Source organism: Panthera onca, chromosome A1, assembly GCF_046562875.1.
Source record: "Panthera onca isolate mPanOnc1 chromosome A1, mPanOnc1 haplotype 2, whole genome shotgun sequence".
In the NCBI taxonomy this organism is placed as follows: domain Eukaryota; kingdom Metazoa; phylum Chordata; class Mammalia; order Carnivora; family Felidae; genus Panthera; species Panthera onca.
The window spans coordinates 126,596,124-126,615,970 of record NC_138339.1 but is presented as its reverse complement, the minus strand read 5'-3'; the positions used below and the strand labels follow the sequence as shown (position 1 = coordinate 126,615,970).

The 19,847-nt window shown below is 37.6% G+C and overlaps 1 protein-coding gene across 1 annotated transcript in view; it reads left to right on the top strand.

Moving 5' to 3' along the window:
* SMAD5 (SMAD family member 5) overlaps nt 1-15,957 on the top strand; it is a 48,825-nt gene extending 32,868 nt beyond the window's left edge. The window contains exons 5-7 of the mRNA XM_060636078.3: nt 7,167-7,388; nt 9,304-9,560; nt 10,968-15,957. Of these exons, the coding sequence (XP_060492061.1) occupies nt 7,167-7,388; nt 9,304-9,560; nt 10,968-11,111 (623 nt within the window). The 3' untranslated portion in view covers nt 11,112-15,957. The remainder of the gene's footprint in view (nt 1-7,166; nt 7,389-9,303; nt 9,561-10,967) is intronic.
* Nucleotides 15,958-19,847: the final 3,890 nt, after the last annotated feature.

Here is a 19,847-nt window from a genome sequence, read left to right as displayed (position 1 = left end):
CATTCCTGAGGGAATGGAATTTCTTGAGAACTTCATATTTGGTTTCTTCTTAATTAAATACATTGAAATACAATTGATTTTCGTGTATTAATCTTGTAACCTGCAACCTTGCTGAACTCATTTATTCTAGTAGGGTTTTTTTGTGTGTGCATGCGAATTCCTTAGGGTCTTATGAATACAGGAACAGGTAAATAAAAAACAGCATTATATTTATCCTATCCAATGTGGATGCCTTTTAACCTCTCTCTCTCTCATTAGTATTATTAGAGGGCATATATGAAAACCTACAGCTGTCACCATCTTTAATGGTAAAACGCTAGATTACTTTCCCCATACAATTGAAGATGTGGCGTGTGTGTGTGTGTGGCGCGCGCGCGCGCGCACACACACACACACACACACACACACACACACATTTATGTTTATGAATATATTTATGAATATATTACTCAGACATCAAAAAGAATGAAAATTTGCCATTTCCAACAATGTGGATGAAGCTAGAATGTATTATGCTAAGCGAAATAAGCAGAGAGAGACAAATATCATATGAGGTCACTCATGTGGAATTTAAGAAACAAAACAGATGAACATATGGGAAGGTGGGGGGGGAGGAGAAAAAAGGAAAATAAAGCACAAGAGACTCAACGATAGAGAACAAACAGGGTTGATGGAGGGAGGTGGGTGGGAGATGGGCTGGGTGGGTGACAGGTATTAAGAACGGCACTTGTGATGAGCCCTGGGTGTTGTATGTAAGTGGTGAGTCACTGAATTCTTCTTCTGAAATCGATATTGCACTGCATGTTATCTAACTAAAATTAAAAAAGAAAAAAAAAGACAAGGATGCCTGCTCTCACCACTTGTACTTACCACCGTTCTGGCCGTAAACTACTAGGTCTCTTCTATTCCTAGTTTTCTGAGAATTTTTACCATGAATGGATGATGGATTTTGTTAGAAGCTTTTTCCGCATCTGTCGAGATGATCAGATGAGGTTTTGTTCTTTTTTCTAACAGTAAGGTGTATTATATGAACTTGAAACCAATCTTTTATTCCTGGGATATTTCCATATGGTGTATAATCTTTTTTTACATATTTCTAGATTAGATTTACTGATATTTTGTTGAGTGTTTTTACTTGTGTATTCATGAGGAAGGGATAGTGGTATGTAGTTTTGTTGGGTTGTCTTTATTCAGCATTGATATCAGGGTAATAATGACATCATGGAATGAGTTGGTAACTGTTCCCTCCTATTTTTGGAAGAGTTTGTTTGTATTATTTCTTCTTTAAATATTTGATAGAATTTACCAGTGAAGATATTTGGGCTTGGACTTTTCTTTGTGGGGAAATTTAATTCCTGTTCAATTTCCTTGATTCTGTCATTCTCTTCAGAGTCTCTGGGTTTTTTGTTTGTTTGTTTGAGTCAGTTTTGGTAATTTGTATCTTGCTAGGAGTTTGTTCACTTTGTCTAGATTGTCTAATTGTTGACATAAAGTTTTTTGTGGTACTTCTGTGGGGGTTAGTGGTGATGTCTTCATTTCTGATTTTGGTAATTTGTGTCTTGTTCTTTTTTTTCTTGGTTGGTTTTTAGCTAAAGGGTTGTTAATTTTGTTGATCTTTTGAAAGAACCAGCTTTTCTCTTTTTCACGGATTTCCAGTCCAGTCTGTCTTATTTTCTTTATTCTGCTTACTCTAGTCTTAGTTTGCTTCTCTTTCTATAGTTTCTTAAGGTGAAATCTTAGGTTATTGGTTTGAGTTGTTTCTTTTTTAGCATAGGAGTTCAAACCCATAACTTCTGATACGTTTTGTTTTCAGATTTATTCAGTTCACAATATTTTTAAATTTCCCTTGTGATTTCTTACTTTGACCCTTTGTTTATTTAGCAACATGTTCATCAGTTTCCATATATTTCAGGATTTCCCCAGTATTTTCTGTTGGTTCCTAATTTAATTCCATTGTGGGAATATAAAGCATTGAACCTAAATTGTATGAGTTCCGTTCTTTTTAAAACTTATTGAGAATTGTTTTATGCATGTTTTTGTACAGCCTGTGACCTAAGAATGGTTTTTAGATTATTAAAGCGTCATTGAGGTGCCTGGGTGGCTCAGTTGGTTAAGCGTCCGATTTCGGCTCAGGTCATGATCTCACGGTTCGTGAGTTCAAGCCCTGCGTCGGGCTCTGTGCTGACAGCTCAGAGCCTGGAGCCTGCTTCAGATTCTGTGTCTCCCTCTCTCTCTGCCCCTACCTAGCTTGTACTCTGTCTCTCTCTCAAAAATAAATAACCATTTAAAAAAATGAGAAAAAAAAAGTTGTTAAAGATGAATACGTGACAAAGATAGTCTGTAGCTTTCAAAATCTAAAATATTTGCATCTCACTTGGTCATGGAATTTAATCCTTCTTGTGTCTTGCCGGATTTAGCGGGCAGAAAAGGTTTGCCAGCTTCTGGCAGAGCAGTGGTCTATTTTAGAGACTAATTCCATGTGTATGTGGGAAAAAAACTGTATATTCTGATACCGCAGGATGTCTTAAGACCTGTGGATTTTAGTAACATCAAGTTAGTAGTGTTGTTCAGGTTCTCTCTATCCTTGATTATTTTCTTTCTAATTGTTCTATCAGTGATTGAGAGTGTGAGATTGCAGGTTGGGGCATCTCCAACTATTGCTGTTGAATCCTTTATTTCTACTTCCATTCCTGTTGGTTTTTGCTTCATATACTTTGAGGGCTCTGTTGGTAAAGTGAGCAATTTGGTATCCTTAAGTATATGCACAGTGTTGTGCAACCATCACTAGTATCCATTTCCAGAACTTTCCATCATCTCAAACAGAACTCTTCCCATTAAACAGTAACTGCCCATCCCCCCTCCACTTAGCTCCTTGGTAGCTACCATTCTACTTTCCGTCTCTGAATTTGCCTATCTAAGTGGAATCATACAATATTTGTCTTTTTGTGGCTGACTTCTTTCACTCAGCCTAATCTTTTCAAGGTTTATCCATGTTATAGCATGTGTTTATCTCATGTCTTTAAAGACTGAATGTGTTCTCTCGTATGCACGTTATTATATGCACTTCTGTGCCACATTTTGTTAATCCATTTATCAGTTGATGGACATTTGGGTTGTTTCTGCCTTTTGGTAGAATAGTGAATAATGCCACTATGAATATTGTTGTCTAGGTATTTATTCGACTCTCTGCTTTTAATTCATTTGGATCCTATCCCTGGGAGTAGAATGACTGGATTTTGTGGTGATTCTGTTTAACTTTTTGAGGAACTGCCAAACTTTTTTTCCACAGCGGCTGTACCATTTACATTTCCCCTAGCAGGGCATTAGAGTTCTCACTTCTCTGCATTCTTGCCAACTCTTGTTATTTTCCATGTTTCTTGTTTGGTTCATTTTTGTTTTTTTATATAATGGCTATCCTAATGGGTGTGAAGTGGTATCTCATTGTCTTTCTAAAGTCACTGTGTTTTGAGACCTTAAACTCCTTGGTATATGACCAGGTAGAAGAAGTAAGGTACTGCCATTTTACACATTTCTTAAAAGGATGGTGTTTTTGTGTACTTTGCATGTGTTTGTGATGATGCCATATGAGTGTATGTCACATGTGTTTTCCCAGGACCCCTGCATTTCTCAAGATAGTTAAATTTCAGGCCTCCCTAGTAGTTTTGTTAATGTGTGAGTAATATCTTTGCTTTTTCAAGGTCTAGAATTTATCTAGGAATTTTGTCATACTAATTTTCTTGTAATTCACAGAATCTCCCTTCATTTGGATCAAAATGTCTCAGACATCAATTTCTGGATGTGAATTCTTGCACCTCCCCTTATTCGCTTTGCAGCCTAAGATGGCTTTTTAAATCTCTCAGCTTCCCTTTCTCCATTTGTAAATTAAACAGAGAGAATGTCTGCACAGGAATTGTTAGTTGTTGATTGGATTAGATGCTCTGCGTAATGACCATGGCATACCGCGTCAGGAAATACCCAGTGAATGGTGTTCTCATCATCCTTGAAAATACAGAGAGGATTTACTTCACCTGTCATCTTCCTTTTCCTCTTTCTCCTGACTGTGCAGAGGGCGGAGTGCAGTTTCCTGCTGTTGTGTGTGAGACACTCCTTGCTGTACTGTTTGTCTCGGCCTAACAGCTTAGTCCCTTTAGAGGAACTTGGCACTCAAGTCTTCTTGCCCTCCTTAGATGTCTTTTTTCACCGAAGTTTCCTGTCATTTCAGTCCTATTTTGTGTTTTTTCTCTCTGTTTTCTTTGACAGATAGGTGACAGAAGGGAACTCAGAGTTAAACTGTAGCACCTTGAATTGCCAGTTGACAGTGTGTCCCTTGCCTTGAGCAGAGACAAAGCTCTTCATTCTTTTTTTCCAAACCAAAATTGTCTTTTTAGTTGTGCTTAGCATTTTTTCTCTGCAAGCTTCTGCTTGGCTCTGGCTTTCCTGATACTATTCTTAAAACTGCCTGAAACTCATTTGTCTGCGTCTGGTTATGGGCCCCTCCCTGTTCCATCTTTTGTATAAACTTCTTTAAATTCTGACCTCTTAGGACTTCTCTTTATGGGTCCACATTGGTTTATTTTTCTCTGGTCCTGCTTATCTGAATTCTTTGCAGTTGAATAACCAGTGCTGAGTTTATAAAAGTTAACCAGTTCTTTTGCATGGCCTGCCTCGGCCACATAGCCGCTCTTAAGGGTTTTTGGACATTTTTTTTATGTCTGTCTTTTTTGAAAGAAAACTTGAGGGTTCATCACTTATCTTCCGCATTTCAGCCTCAAGAAAGAAACCCTGTGAGCATTGGAAGAAGAGTTTCATGTGTCCCTCCCGTCCATTGCATCCATTAGGAATTGTTGACTTTCACAACAATAAGATTTTGGCCGATAGTTGATGTATAAATCTTTTTCCATAGGCAGTTCTGGCCTTTAACATTAGTATGTATACCACCTTTTACCAAAGTTAATGCTCACTTAGTTGTGTGTGTGTGTGTGTGTGTGAGTGTGTGTGTGTGTGTGTGTTTTCAACAGACTTTATTTTTTATATGAGTTTTAGGTTCACAGCAAATAAGAGTATAAAAGTACAGGTCATTCTCACCTCCCACCCCCACCTCCACACATGCACAGCCTGGCCAGCTACCAAAACCCTACACTGGAGTGGTCCATTTCTTACAATCGATGAACCTGCCTTTACCATCATTATCATCCCAAATTGATAATTTACATTAGAGGCCGTTTTCGGTGTGTGTTTTGTGGATTGTAACAAATGAATTTAGTAGCGAAGTATATGGAAGTATACCTATGGTATACAGAATAGTTTCACGGCCCTAAAAATCCTCTATGCTTTGCCTGCTCATCCCTCATTCACCCCTCATTCCCTCTGACTCCTGGTAATTTTTCTGTCTCCATAGTTTTGCCTTTTCCAAAACGTCATCTAATTAGAATCCTATAGTATGCAGCCTCGTCACATTGGTTTCTTTCACAGAATAACATGCATTTAAGTTTCATCTCTTTTCATGGCTTGATAGCTCATGTATCTGTTGAGCTGAATAATATTCTGTCATCTGGGTGTACCAGAGTTTGTTATCCACTCACCTACTGAAGGACATCTTGCTTGCTTTTAAGTTTTGGCAGATATGAATAAGGCTGCTGTACACATCTATGCGTAGGTTTTTATGTGGAATACATTTTTAGCTCCTTTGGGTAAATACTGAGCGTGTTTGCTGGTATATGGTTATATGGTAAGAGTATGTTAAGTTTTGTAAGAAACTGCCAAACTGTCTTCCAAAGTGGCTGTACCATTTTACGTTCCCACTAGCAGTGAATCGGAATTCTTACGGCTCCACATACTCACCAGCATTTGATGTTGGCCCTCTTTTGGATTTTGGCCATTCTAATGTCCCTATATGTCCCTATAATGTCACTGCCATCTATAGTGGTATTTTACTGCTATTTTAATTCGCATTTACTGATGGCATACAATGTGGGGCCTCTTTTATATGCTTATTTGTTATGTGTCTATCTTCTTTGAGGTGGCTGTTTATGTATTTAATCCATTTTTTTTTAATTGGGTTATTTATTTTCTTGTTGGATTTTAAGAGTTCTTTGTATATTTTGGATAATAGTCCTGTACCAGATATGTCTTTTGCATGTTATGGACAGAGGATCTGAATAGACATTTTTCCAAAGAAGGCATAAAGATGGCAACAGACATACGAAAAGATGCTCAGTGTCATTAATCATCAGGGAAATGCAAATCAAATCACAGTGAGGCACCACCCCACACCAGGCTGAGCAGCTAGTATCAAAAAGGCAAGAAATAAGGATTGACGAGGATGTGGAGAAAAGAGAACTTGGTACACTATTTGTGGGAGTGTAGATTGGGGCAGCCACTGTGGAAAACAATACGCAGATTCCTCAAAAATTTAAAAATAGAAACACTGTATTTTCTAGTAATTCCACTTCTGGTTATTTATCCAGAGAAAGTGAAAACACTATTTTTTTTTGAAAACACTAATTTGAAAAGATATCTGCACCTCTGTGTTTGTTGCAGCATTATTTACAATAGCCAAGATATGGGAGCAACCTAAGTGTCCATTGGTACATACGTGGATAAAGGAGATTTATACACAGTGGAATATTACTCAGCCATAAAAATGAGATCTTGCCATTTTGCATCAACATAGATGGATCTAGAGGCTGGTTACTCTGCTAAGTGACATAAGTCACAAATACAAATTTGTCACAAAGACAAATACCATATGATTTTACACATGTGTTGTGTAATGTTGTGTGGTGACTGGTGGTAACTGCTCGTATTGTGGTGAGTGGTGAGTAATGTATAGGGATTATCTAATCACTGCGTTGTATGCCTGGAACTAAAGTGATGTTGTATGTCAACTATACATCAGTAATAAAAATTTTAAAGAAAAAAAATAAATGTGATGTTGCCTATCCTTGTATTTGTATTTGATAATTTTTCAAATCATCATATTCAAGGCATTTTTTTTTTTTGATACAGACTCAAAGCCAGGGAGGAACAATGAGATTTAAGTGGAATATCTGAAAGTATTTTTCATAGAGTGCTTGGGTTTGGTTAAAGGGAAACAAAGAATCTGGGGTTTCTAATTCACTCATTAAATGTTTTGTTTTTTGTATTTTTGTCTGGTTTGTTTACAGATGTTCAGCCTGTTGCCTATGAGGAGCCCAAACATTGGTGTTCAATTGTCTACTATGAATTAAACAATCGTGTTGGGGAGGCTTTTCATGCATCTTCTACTAGCGTGTTAGTGGATGGATTCACAGACCCTTCAAATAACAAAAGTAGATTCTGCTTAGGGCTGTTGTCAAACGTTAATCGTAATTCAACAATTGAAAACACTAGGCGACATATTGGAAAAGGTAATTTTGTCATTTCCCTGCGTTCAGTTGAAATGAGTCCTTTGCTGTACTTGCTGTTTACCATGTATCATGGAAGGTGCTGGCGCGTAAGATGAGCCTAGAGCATGGGTGCTGCTCTCCAGTTCTGCTGGTGAATGTATTAAGACCTAATCAGTCCTCTTTTCCTTATCCTGCTTAGTTTTACTTCTTAGTACTTAGGATCTGAAATTATATTATTTCTGTGTTTATTTTTTGAGTATCTTCCTGATTGGAATGTAAGCTTTACAGAAATACGCATTGTTCATAGCAGTATTTTCAGCAGTGCCTGGCTCATAGTAAATACACAGCAAATATTTGTGAAATATAGGAGTGCTGGTGGAAGAGTAGAATTTATTAATTGAGGTATTTGTGGAGTATTTTGAGTTAAAGTGCCTTGTAAGAATTTCTCTTATGTTGGAGGAGCCGGGTTACAGGTAGGGAATCCAATTTGAATGATACAAGTTTCCAGTGGCTTCACCACTATTCCTCCTGCCTTTTAAATTCAGGTAACAAGGTTTTATTTATATTTCATCCTGCAAGGCAGTTGCCACAACAAACAAGGAACTTTCCACACCTCAGTGAAAGGGCAGAGTCCCATGCATCAAGTGGCCAGGAAGGAAACCTATCCCAGGTGGAGTGTATTACCTGTCTCCTAAGAAGTGTAGTTTTTACCACTTGCTGTTTTTGGCTTCTTTGACTTGAGAAAGTCTTAGTTCAAGTTAGGAGAAGATGTACATAATTATCATTGTAAAGTGATTTCTTGTAGAAGAGATTCAGCAAAATACTATGGCCAAAAATAAGTTGAAAAGAAAGTTTCCATTCTTTTTTGACTCTTGCCATCTTGGTGCAATTTTGTAGGTGAAATGCCTCACTTCTATGCGTTGATTTTCGCACTACAGTAGGGTAATTTAAGAGAAATCTACTTGGTGAATTCTTAGTTCTGGAATCTGTTTTCCCTTTTTTTCTAGTACCCAGTTCTAGGATCCCTTCTTCTATGTGCCATTTTTATTTGCTCAGAAACAAAACACAGCTTTTCGTATCACAGCCTGATATAAGTCTGTGACTCACATGTGTATGGGGTATGTGTTATAAAGGTGGTCTTATTAACACTGTTTGGGTAGTGAAAAGTTGGAAATAACCTAAACTTTAACTACATAATTTGAAGTTTTAATATTGAAATTACATTTATATATTATTTATATATATTTTTTAAATAGAAAAACCATTCTTTTTAGGGGAAGTGAAATAAATCTGCTGTTTAGAACCCCTTCCTGTGAACTGAAATTACATATGTGGTTTAGGGTCTCTTTTTTTTTTTTTTTTTTTTTTAGTTTATATATTTATTTTGAAAGGGAGAGAACGAACAAGGGCGGGGCTGAGAGAGAGGGGGGACAGAGGATCCGAGGGGGGACAGAGGATCCCAGGGGGGTTCTGTGCTGACAGCAGAGAGGATTTAGGGTCTTTGAATGCTGCTGTACCCTCCATTAGTAAAAAGTGCAAAACACTCTGCCAACTGACTCTATGATAGTTAAGAGCGCCAGCTTTCCTTTAAAAGGACTCATCATAGGTGCCTTTTTTGTCTTTTTGCCTTCGCTTTCTCTCATAGAGCTAACAAGTGATTGTTGGCAAAGAGAAGACAACCTAAGAACTGATAAACGTAATAATCTGCCAGACTGAGGGTTAAGTCTTGGTTACCTGAGGACCACTGTAGAATTTAGGCAGACATTAACCTCTTCCTTATCTTCGGCACCATAGGCCCTCTAGTGGTAGCTTCTACCTCCAGACTTTGCGCGGTTGCTGTGGATTAGTGGGTGTTCTTGGTTGCACCCCATACAGCCTCTTTGATTTCATTATACTGATTTATTAAGGTGAGTCTTGGAATGCTCGTCTTTTTAAGGTGTTCATCTGTACTACGTTGGTGGCGAGGTGTATGCGGAGTGCCTCAGTGACAGCAGCATATTTGTACAGAGTAGGAACTGCAACTTTCATCACGGCTTTCATCCTACCACTGTCTGTAAGATTCCCAGCAGTTGCAGCCTCAAAATTTTTAACAATCAAGAGTTTGCTCAGCTTCTGGCTCAGTCTGTCAACCATGGGTTTGAGGCGGTGTATGAGCTCACCAAAATGTGTACCATTCGAATGAGTTTTGTCAAGGTGAGTGGGTTGTAAGCTGTAGCTAAATTTGAGTCACTGTAAATATGTAGTTCATATTTCTATAGGTTATGATTCTAAAAAGTAATTCTTAAAATGCAAGGTGGGATTTACTTTTGACTTGACTTAATAGGTTTTTAAATGATGTTGTTGAATTTAAGGCTTTAACCACTCAATAGGTCTAAATAGTAATTTTATAATCCAGACATTATAAAATGCATAATACTGACAATGATTTTGATATGAATAGGGGCTGAATTTATAAAGAATTTCAATTAAAGACCAAATTGCTAGAAAGCATTTCACATTAAAATTGCTTTTCAAGTTCCTTAACCTCTGCAATTTCAATTGTTATTAGATCCCACTGGAGTGACTTAAAAAATTCTTCAGAATACTAATATTATCTTCCAGGTATTTAACCTCTGTTATTAAGGATTTGCAAAGTTGAATATTTCAAATTTATCATTTGCTCTTGGCCTGATTTCATTGGCATTCCAAAGATGATGGTTCATGAGTAAACCCCAAATTAGGGGTAAAATTAGGGAAGAGTTTTAGTTGATACATTTAAGCATCCTGTACTACATCCACTTGGTCCTTACGGATTTAGCCAAAGAAGAGCATCTGTGAAATGCTGCATGTGGACTTTTTTTTTTTTGACATTCAGAAGAATAGTCCAGTGTTTCCTTACTGTTTTGCTATAGGTCTGTTTTATGCATCACTTTATCAGCAGCCCCGAAGGCATGCCCCTCTCCATAGAAACCTAACTTTTGTATATTTAATTTCTACTCCACCACCCCTAAGCCTAATTTATCCATGCCAGCACTACTTTAAGCAGTAAAGCAGAGGATTTGGTAAATCCAGGCAAATAAAAGTGAAAAAATATATTTTAATCTTTATCTAGAGTTTTAGGTTAAAATATTCCAGCTTCCTTCATCCCAGCTACATTAATTACATTTGCATGCATTGATGAGATCTACAGTGCCTTCCTTAACTGATAGTTAAAAAAAACACACAAAAAAACCCCAAACCTAAAAACTAAAAGCTTTTTTTCCTAACAAAATCTGATGTGAATGTACATGAGACTGTAAGTTTTGTTTATCTCATTAAGTGAGAATGTATCTCACTGCAGAAATACTTATGTTTTAATTATGAGATATTGTACTGTATTAACTTTCTAAACTTAAAAAAAAAGAATTCTAAAACCTATCTTGCTCCAAGGATTTCTATTAAGGGACTCCTATCTCTTTCCAAAAGTTCTGCAACTCTGTTGCTTTGAATTCCATGGTGAATCCTAAGATTGGTTTTGTGATCTCTGTTGTTAAAGTATCTTTTTGTTAGTATGTTAAAATTGGTTTAGACTGGTTTAGAATTTAAAGAGGGCTTTGCTGTGATATCTTTTCATTTTCTTAGGGCTGGGGAGCAGAATATCACCGGCAGGATGTTACCAGCACCCCGTGTTGGATTGAGATTCATCTTCATGGGCCTCTTCAGTGGCTGGATAAAGTCCTTACTCAGATGGGTTCCCCTCTGAACCCCATATCTTCCGTCTCATAGTGCAGAAGTAGTCTTTTCAATTATATTATTTGTGGACTCGTTTTAATTTTAGGGAAACTTTTCAGTACAGATACTGTGAGCTTACATGGAAAACAGATATTACAGCTTTTTTTTTTCTACATAATTGTGACCAATACATTTGTATTTTGTGACGAATCTACATTTGTTTGTTATTCGTGTTCATGTGATTAACTCTTAAAAGTGTTGTGAAAAATGTAAAGTAGAAGTATTGTACCCCAAATTCACAGGTTTGGCGTTGATCTTAAACTGGAACATAATTTTGCCTTATTGTCCCAACAACCTGTTATTTGTTCAGTTTCTTGGAAAAATATAATGCATCACATGATGAAAAATTATAATAGAAAAAGAAAGTATGTGGTGAAAATTCTTCCCTTCTACTTTTAACCCTACAGGGAATGTACTTTTTCCAGTTTCTTTGTCCTACCAGTGTTAAGAAAGTGTAGTTCGTTGTTTTCTGAAAGCATGTGGTAGGAGCTGAAAAGAAACTATAAAAAAAAATCTTCTATTTGAAGGAACACTATGCACTGCTCTCACAAGTAGTGTTCAGTAAAAGCAAAGTGATAGTTTTCTAGATGATGTCATAAAATGTACATTTACTACAGCTAAGTGTTTGTCAGTCTGTTGTGGCTTCATTCAGTATATCTTTTGTAAAACATTTCCTTTTTTTAAGAAAAATTATTGTAAACACCAGATCTCCAGTATATGTCATTTACTCCGAGTCTGTCCCGAGTACTACTTTATAGCTAGTGCATGCGCGGCCTTGTTCAGCTTGGCTACTTTTGGCCACTGTTGCAAGAACTCTAACTTTGACGTGCATTAATCTTCTGTTTTGCACTTTCATGGGTGACAGTTTTTAGTGTAACCTTTTGCGTAACACACTCAAGTGACTTGGACTTCGATACTCATCCTTACTTACTTGGTACCCCTTTTGTATTAACAAACACTGCGGTTTATAGATTACAATTGTAGGAAGTTAGACTTTTTCTACCTTTTTTGTATTTTCGACCTAGTTTATAAGACTGTTATTCTGTAGCTCCAATGTAAGGTGCCTTTCTAATTGCCTACCACTCTCTGGGTGTCACTCGTGTTGGAAAGTCACACACCCTTCCCATCGCTCTTACTGGCGTCAGTTGCCCCTAGTAAGGAAAGGACCTGTGTACGGTAGCCGTAAGAACCTCTTCGGTCTGACCCTAGGTTGGGGCTGCTGGTCTGGTACTTAAACGAGTAAGCAGTGGTTGTTGAGATAGTTGGTTTTGAAATAGTCACATATCAGAGAATGCAGACTATTCTCTCAGTTCCCACGTATGCTCTGTTTTTTCCCATTTATTAGCACTTCCATGGATGCTAATGTCCCAGAACACTAGTCCTCGGAGAGGAAAGACACGAAAACTCTAAAATACCTGTTCGTTCAGTCATGCTTGAGGGAAGGACTTTTAACCTCTCTTTCTAGAGAGCAGCCAAATGGACACTTGGTTATGGCATGAGAACAAAGATGTTATTTTGAAAAAAAGTGACCTAATTTACCTCTCAGAGAAAGCTATTTTCTGGTGCCTTTTGAAAGTATATGGAGCCATGTCAGTCTTCTGTTTAAAGTGCTAGTTTGGTTTGACTTTCTCTCCTTTGCCCTTTCTGCATTTTTTGAGGAAAGGAGAGTACAGTTCCTTTTTTCTGTGACATTATTTATTGCTTTTACAAGTGCAGCCAGTGGATGGCTTTAGTTCTGTCAGATGAAGCGCCATATATGTTTCAGCTCACAGTCCTTTGCTGGGTCAAAGGATACTTTCTGACAGTCACCTGAGCCTTCAACGTAAGTAAGTTTTACGTGACCTGCATTCTTAATCTTCCACACTTGTGTCAGCCACATGAAAGAGAATTATTTGCCTAGTGTTAGAACCTAGCTATTTACGTCGTTCTTTTACTTACCAGGCTTATGGCATAATCTTTGGAACAAATGTGTAGGAAGAAACCACCCAGGTTGAATGACGGATACGTGTAATCAACTTCCATGGACTTGAACTGGTGGAAACTGTTGAATTGTTTTATTGCTGTTTTCAATTGATTTAATTAAAAATTGTTTTTATTCATGTTATGGTCTTTAGAGTTGTTGAGATTTTATGCGATTGGTCTTTTCTGTGTTTTCCTTAAGGAGTTGTGTCTCATGAAGGTCATTACTGAAGCTGTTGAACGTTCAGAGTTCCATGGAAGAGTAGAAGCCTGTGGTCTTAACTAAAAGTCATTTACTATATACCCCTGGATTTTAACTGAAAATTTTATGCAGTTGCTTCTGTAATTCCCAGGGGTGTCCAAAATCTATGGATGGGAAGTAAAAATTGCCAGTAAGATTTTAAAAACTAAAATTCTGACCAATGAAGACACTTCTGAAAGAAACCATTTCAGAAAATTACAGTTTAAAATTTTTATTTAGACTTTGGAATGTTTCATGGTCAAATTTATGAAAACATCACCACTAGAACAATCAGACATTTCGTATTAATATTTGCAAGCTGAAAAGAGTAGAGCCTGGGAATAATAAAATTACAACCAGGTTGGTAAATGCAAAAAGAGAAATAGAATGAAAATTCATCTGAGTAATGAATTAACCCAAGAAAAAAATATTTGGAAAAACAATTTAAGAGTTGCATTTGGACCAGCGTGTTTGTATAATGAAGTATTATGGTCTGTTTGGTATTGCCTGGCTTATATTTTAGAATGTAAACTATTAGGCATGTTATTGATCTTCTGAAGCTAACACTTTTTCTTTAGAGATTAAGACATCAATCAAAATGCCAAGTATATACATCAGAATATAAATCATTTCTCACATTTTATTATTATGTAAGGAACCTATGGTAATAGAATTGGCTGGGTTTCTTAGTTGAAATCCACAGTAAGATTCCTAGGTAGTTCAGTGAGCTATACCTAATAGTATAGAAAGAGGATGTAGCTACTTGATACTTTTCATAACATTTGAGAGTAAGATATCCTTTTAAGATGTAAAATGATCAAGACGTGGTCCCATCTGAAATCTCTTGTCAAGATGAGAACTGGGGCTCACAGGGTACCTGTGGGAAACAGTTCTGTCACAGTGTTCTGTTGAAGGAGAAGATTTGTAGACAATATGAACTCCTGCCAGTAGCAGAGAACCTCCAGGAAGTCTGATGGTACCTGTTTAAGTACTCTATTTCTGTTCTAGAAAGCATCTGATATGCCAGCTTGGATCCATTTCTTTATTCTCTTTATGGTTGTTTGCTCAGTGTTCCTTTGAATCGTTATCACTTCCCCACTTAAAATGTGTTAATGTCTTTTATACTTACTGAAGAAGGAAGACTCTTGATAATTGAGCTTCCGATGATGACTTCAGTTTTGGATCTGTTAACCTTTAAGAGGATCAGAGCCCTTCTTTGTTGTATTACTTAAATCCTTGTTCACTGTCTCAGGTAGGAATATAAATATGTGTTCTCTTCATACCCATCAGCTAGATAAGCAAGGATCTTCTAAGATAGTAGTTAGCATGGTGGTTTCAGGCATGTTTGGTGATTTTTCTGGGAGGTAGTTTTCCTATACATTGGTTTGTGGGTGGTCTCTTGAGATACTAACTAGGGCAGCTTTCTGGGGGGCAGGCTCTTATTTGAGACTCATTTCCTCCAGAGCAGCAGCATTTTCCTCTTTGATAGAGATGGGATTTGGGAGAGGTTTTCTTCTCACAGAAGATGCATGTATGGAAAGTGAGACTTCAAGGCATTTCTTCTGCATAAAGACTTTTGCCTGCTGGACAGAAGCTTGGACAGTTCTTTGGAATTCACTGGGTTATAGTTCAGCATTTCCTAATTATGAGAGGTAACAGTGTTTATCAAGCCTTTGTTTTATTGGATTATTCACAATAGAAACTTAACTTCTAAAATACTACTGTGTTACAACTGAAGTGTTACCCTAAAATTGGATGGTTTGTAAAAACCAATGAGAGGTATTTTACATAGCAATTTTTTTTTTTTAAAAAGTAAGAGCGTGTGATATAATATTTGCTGGTAGCAATTGCTGTTAAACAAATGATGGGATGTTTGGGTGAAAACATCCAGCCATAGAGTAGGATTCTTCTGTCATTCATGGCAGAGTGAAAAAGGTGTGCATGGTTTTCATCCAAATAATTCAATTCTTGAAATTGTTAGCAATCATTATAAACCATTGTCCTCTAAGGATTTATTTGAAGATACTGTTATTAAAAAGTTCAGAATTTTGTGTACAGGTAGATTCTTGCCCCACATTAATAAGTAGTGCCTTCTTGATACTAGCTGGTATTAACTATAATAAAACTACAGTGAGGCCAAACAATCCCACTTTCCTTATAAAGACATTTTTAGAGTCAGATATTCCTTTCTAATATCATTGGAGATAATGTTGCTTTGATTTATTCACGAAGTATTTTATATGTAGGGACTCTTGAAGATAATAGTTGGGCAAGCTGTTGTCTTAATCTGTTTGGTTAAAATTGCATTTTAAGGATCACTTATTTTAAAATTGGATCGGATTGTAATCATGAGAACTGGATGTATGTGTGTACCTGCCCATCTTCTCTTAAAAAGATACTCATATGCAGATGATAAAGACCAAACCAGTGGCTGCAGTATAGGTCCGCTTCTTGTTCTGCTTCTGTTTATGTGGTAGAAAATGAAATTCTAGCAATATGCTTCAATTCTGTTACCTTTTTGATACTTATAAAAATGTATTAGGTTTTACTATACTGTGCTTTTTCAAAGCCATAACTCTTAAGAACTTTGTTTTTGCATATTGTTTGCTAATACTTTATTTTAATAAATCTCAAAACCTGCTTATGTGTCTGTTGGGTCTTTTTGTGTGTGTGTGTGTGTGTGTGTGTGTGTGTGTGTGTGTGTGTGTTGGGGGGGAAGGGGGTTTCTTTTGGTACTTTCTTTTGACATAACGTCTTTGACTGAATGGACTTTAAAAAAGGGTGAGTTGACCAGTCGCTGTGACTGGCTGTGTTATCTGTTTGTGTGCGCTAACAATAGGAAATGGATATACCATGCCTCCTTCCTCGGTGGGAGATCGGCTCAGAATGTAGTGTTTCTTCATTCTGTTTGTAAGAGAGTTGATGTGTTTTCTTTGTTTAGCTTAGTGTAGTTTAGTTGGATTTTGAAAAAGTATTTAGATCTAGAGTTTGGGGTATTTTCATTTAACCGCTAATTTCCCTTCTGTAGATCTATCTGTAAAAGAGCGGTCTTGACTGCATGATTGGGAGGTAGAGTAGTAGCTATGGGTTCTGCCTGCCTCCGTGGGAGTCCTGGGCCTCATAGTTCTGTTCGCTTTGTGCCTTTAGGCAAGTTGATTAACCACTCTGTACCTCAGTTTCCTGATCTGTAAAGTGAAAGTCTACTGTATAGTATTTTGGGAAAGATTAAAGAAAATACAAATAAGGTACTTAGAGCAGTGCCTGGCACATAAGAACTCATATTTTTATTCTTATTATCTCTTGTATTTCTTCTTCTTTAATTGACAGGAATTATTTCTGATGCTGCTTGACTTCAGTAGATCAGCCCTTGATTAGCCGCCTTGCCAGGTGGCTTTGTTATTATTTTCTCCTTAAAAAAATTTTTTTTTAAATCACACGTTAGTTTTATTAGCCCCACCGAGTACATACTTTTACCACCACTGTGTTGTATATAGGAGAAATGCAACCTCATTCTAATTAGAAGAGGATGGTGTGAATCTTTGTGCTCCCCACTAGAAGAGGAGAAAAACTCACACTTAAATATTTCAACCCAAAAGAATAAATCCAAAAGCTCTTATTTTTCTTTTTGGAGAAAAGCCTTCATCAAAAGAATCCATTTCTGCAAATCAGTTCCCTATGCCTTTTTACTTTAAGTATAAGGTATTTAGTAGTGACTTCAGTGGCTGTGTTGGAAACATTTTTTTAAAGCATTTTCAAAAGCATTTGTTCTGGCATACTCCTTCACTGAACAGTGAGAGGTGTTGGCTTCTCTCTGATTTAAGATAATTAGTTTTCAAATTGCTGCAGCCCAAACAGTTCAGGTGATGAGGGGATCAGCTGTGACAACTGCTTCATTTTTCTTTCAGATATGACACTCAATAGCTAATGCTGTTCCACATTTACAGCAGTTGCGATGCAGTTCCGATTTTATACATATTTATAAGGAGGCTGTCAGTAGGCTAGGGCAAGCTTATAAGAAAGTACTTAGAGCTCTGGAGTATATATGGTTCAAAGAAGGAAGCATTTTTTTTTAAAGTTCCTCAATTTAACATGTTAACTACTGCTATTTGTTGAATTGGTAAGCCTATTATTAATAAAGATTTGATTTTTTTAAAAGGTTGTGTGTTCCCTTGATCTAAGTCATTTTGTGGTTGTAGTTTAAAGAAAGGAAGGTGGGACTACAGGGAAGGTATCAAAAGGGAGAGTTGTCGGTCACTTTTGTAACCATCTCCGTATTAGGGTATGCGGGATGGGAGGTGGAGGGGCATGCGGGTTGGTGCCCAAGGCTCATTATCTGTATGGTGTCAGCTGGATGTGTGTAAAATTTCTGTGAGAGGCGGTTCCTGAGCCAGTTTTTGGATATTCAGGGATCTATTTTGAAAGCTCCTCATACTTTTGTTTTTATCCCTTACCCCTTTCCCTATCCAATAAAAATCTCACCTAATGTTTCTTCATTTTATTTTATTTCATTTTTAAAAAATTTTTAATGTTTATTTTTGAGAGAGAGAGGGTGTGAGCGGGGGGGAGAGGCAGAGAGAGAGGGAGACACACAATCCGAAGCAGGCTCCAGGCTCTGAGCTGTCAGCACAGAATCCAATGCAGGGCTTGAACTCCCTGACCGTGAGATAATGACCTGAGCTGAAGTCGGACGCCTAGCCAACTGAGCCACCCAGGCGCCTCAAATGTTACTTCATTTTAAATACTATTTTTGTCTGTGCTCCATGCCGAGGGTTTTAACAGTACAGAAAAGGATAAACTAAAAAAACCACAAACCAGTAACTAATTGGTACACATATACGTGTTGTAGCACGTGTACCCTTCTAACCTGTTGGGGTAGACGCCCTCCAGTTCGTCTTCTCCTTTCTTTGGCAAAAATTGAGCTGATTGTGAACAGAGCTGTACTTCGTTTTTTGAAAGAATTCTCAGAAGTTGGTTCGAGAGCGTTTCTTGGATTTGATATGCCCGAGAGAATATTGTCCTCTCTTAACTGTCTTCTTTTGTTGAATGGCAGACTTTTTGCAAAATGTACAACATCAAGCTTAGCTATCCAGGTATTTTAATGAGATTGCTGAAGTGACCAAGCCAATTGGGATTTGAAACAGCCTGTCAGAAAGAAGGAAGATAAGACCTTGGGAGTTTGGGAGAACAAGTTTTTCATTCGTTGCATTTGTCACCATCTAACATACTGCCGATTTTATCTCTTTACCCTGTTTAGAGACTGTCTCATCTCATGGAAATAGAAGCTGTCTGAGGCCAGGCCTATGTCCCCACTGTTAGGGCAGTTCTTGACAAATTCTAAGCCTCCAGTATTTGTGGAATGAATGAGAATACAGAGTAAGCTATGATTTCTCATAGAATTCATCTTTTCAATTATGTAATGTGATCTCAGTTGAATGGTTTATATCTCAGCACTAAGTATTTTAATTGTAATTAAACATTTTTAAGTGTTTTATTTATTTTTGAGGGTGGGGGGAGAGAGAGAACGCCCAAGTGGGGGAGGGGTAGAGAGAAGGGGACAGAGGATCTGAAATGGGCTCTGTGCTGACAGCAGAGAGCCTCATGGGGGCTCAGACTCAAAAACTGTGAGATCATGACCTGAGCTTAAGTCAAACTATTAACCGAGCCACCCAGGCACCCCTAAATATCAGATCTCTTATTTGCAGGCCTCATTGGAGACTCAGAAATTTTAAGACCAGTATCTCTTCTTTCTCCTTGAACTTTGAGATCTTTGCCCCAAAGTTACCAGGTTCCCGGAATCGTTGGTTAGAAAACTACAAAACTAACGCTGTTAATTGGAGCTTTACCCTGTTGGCACTTAATATTTCCCACAGAAAGTCGAAGGGCACAGTTTACTGGATGTGTTTGACCAGAGAAATAACCAAGAAGTGCTTTTATGTTTCGTGGCTTGTGAGGGTGGCAGTGTTACGAACCCTGTAGCTTGATTTTAGCACCCTCGTTTAGATCTCATAATAGCACCCCCAGTTGTTGTGCATGAGGGACAGGCCTTTAACTGCATTTGGGTCGGGTACCACAAGTAACACCTTTGAGAGACAGAGCATAGTGACCATATTTGTACTTCCGAATACAAGATTAATTTTGCTGAAGAGTGTATGTGGGATTGTAGGCGGTGGAAAAGCACAGAGGAGTTCAAAGGGCTGTCCCAGCATCCGTTAGTAAGATTAATGATAAACACTCCCCAATTGCATTTTCTTCACATAAAATTCTTTAAATTTTACAGAGTTGGCTTCAGCCAAAGTAGAGCAATGAGGGGGAAGATGGTGAATACAAACCAGCTAGTTACGTATAAATGGTCAGACTGCAAAGATCTTCATACGAAAACAAAGGTATTTTCCTTTTACTGTCTGTTTAGTAAACTGCCGGAAGTTAACCAATACCCATCCTCCCCATCCTTAATTATGGATCACTGTGTCCAACTGCAAACCACACTTCCCAGCCTCCCTTTCAGCTAGCTGATGGTCATGTGACTAAGG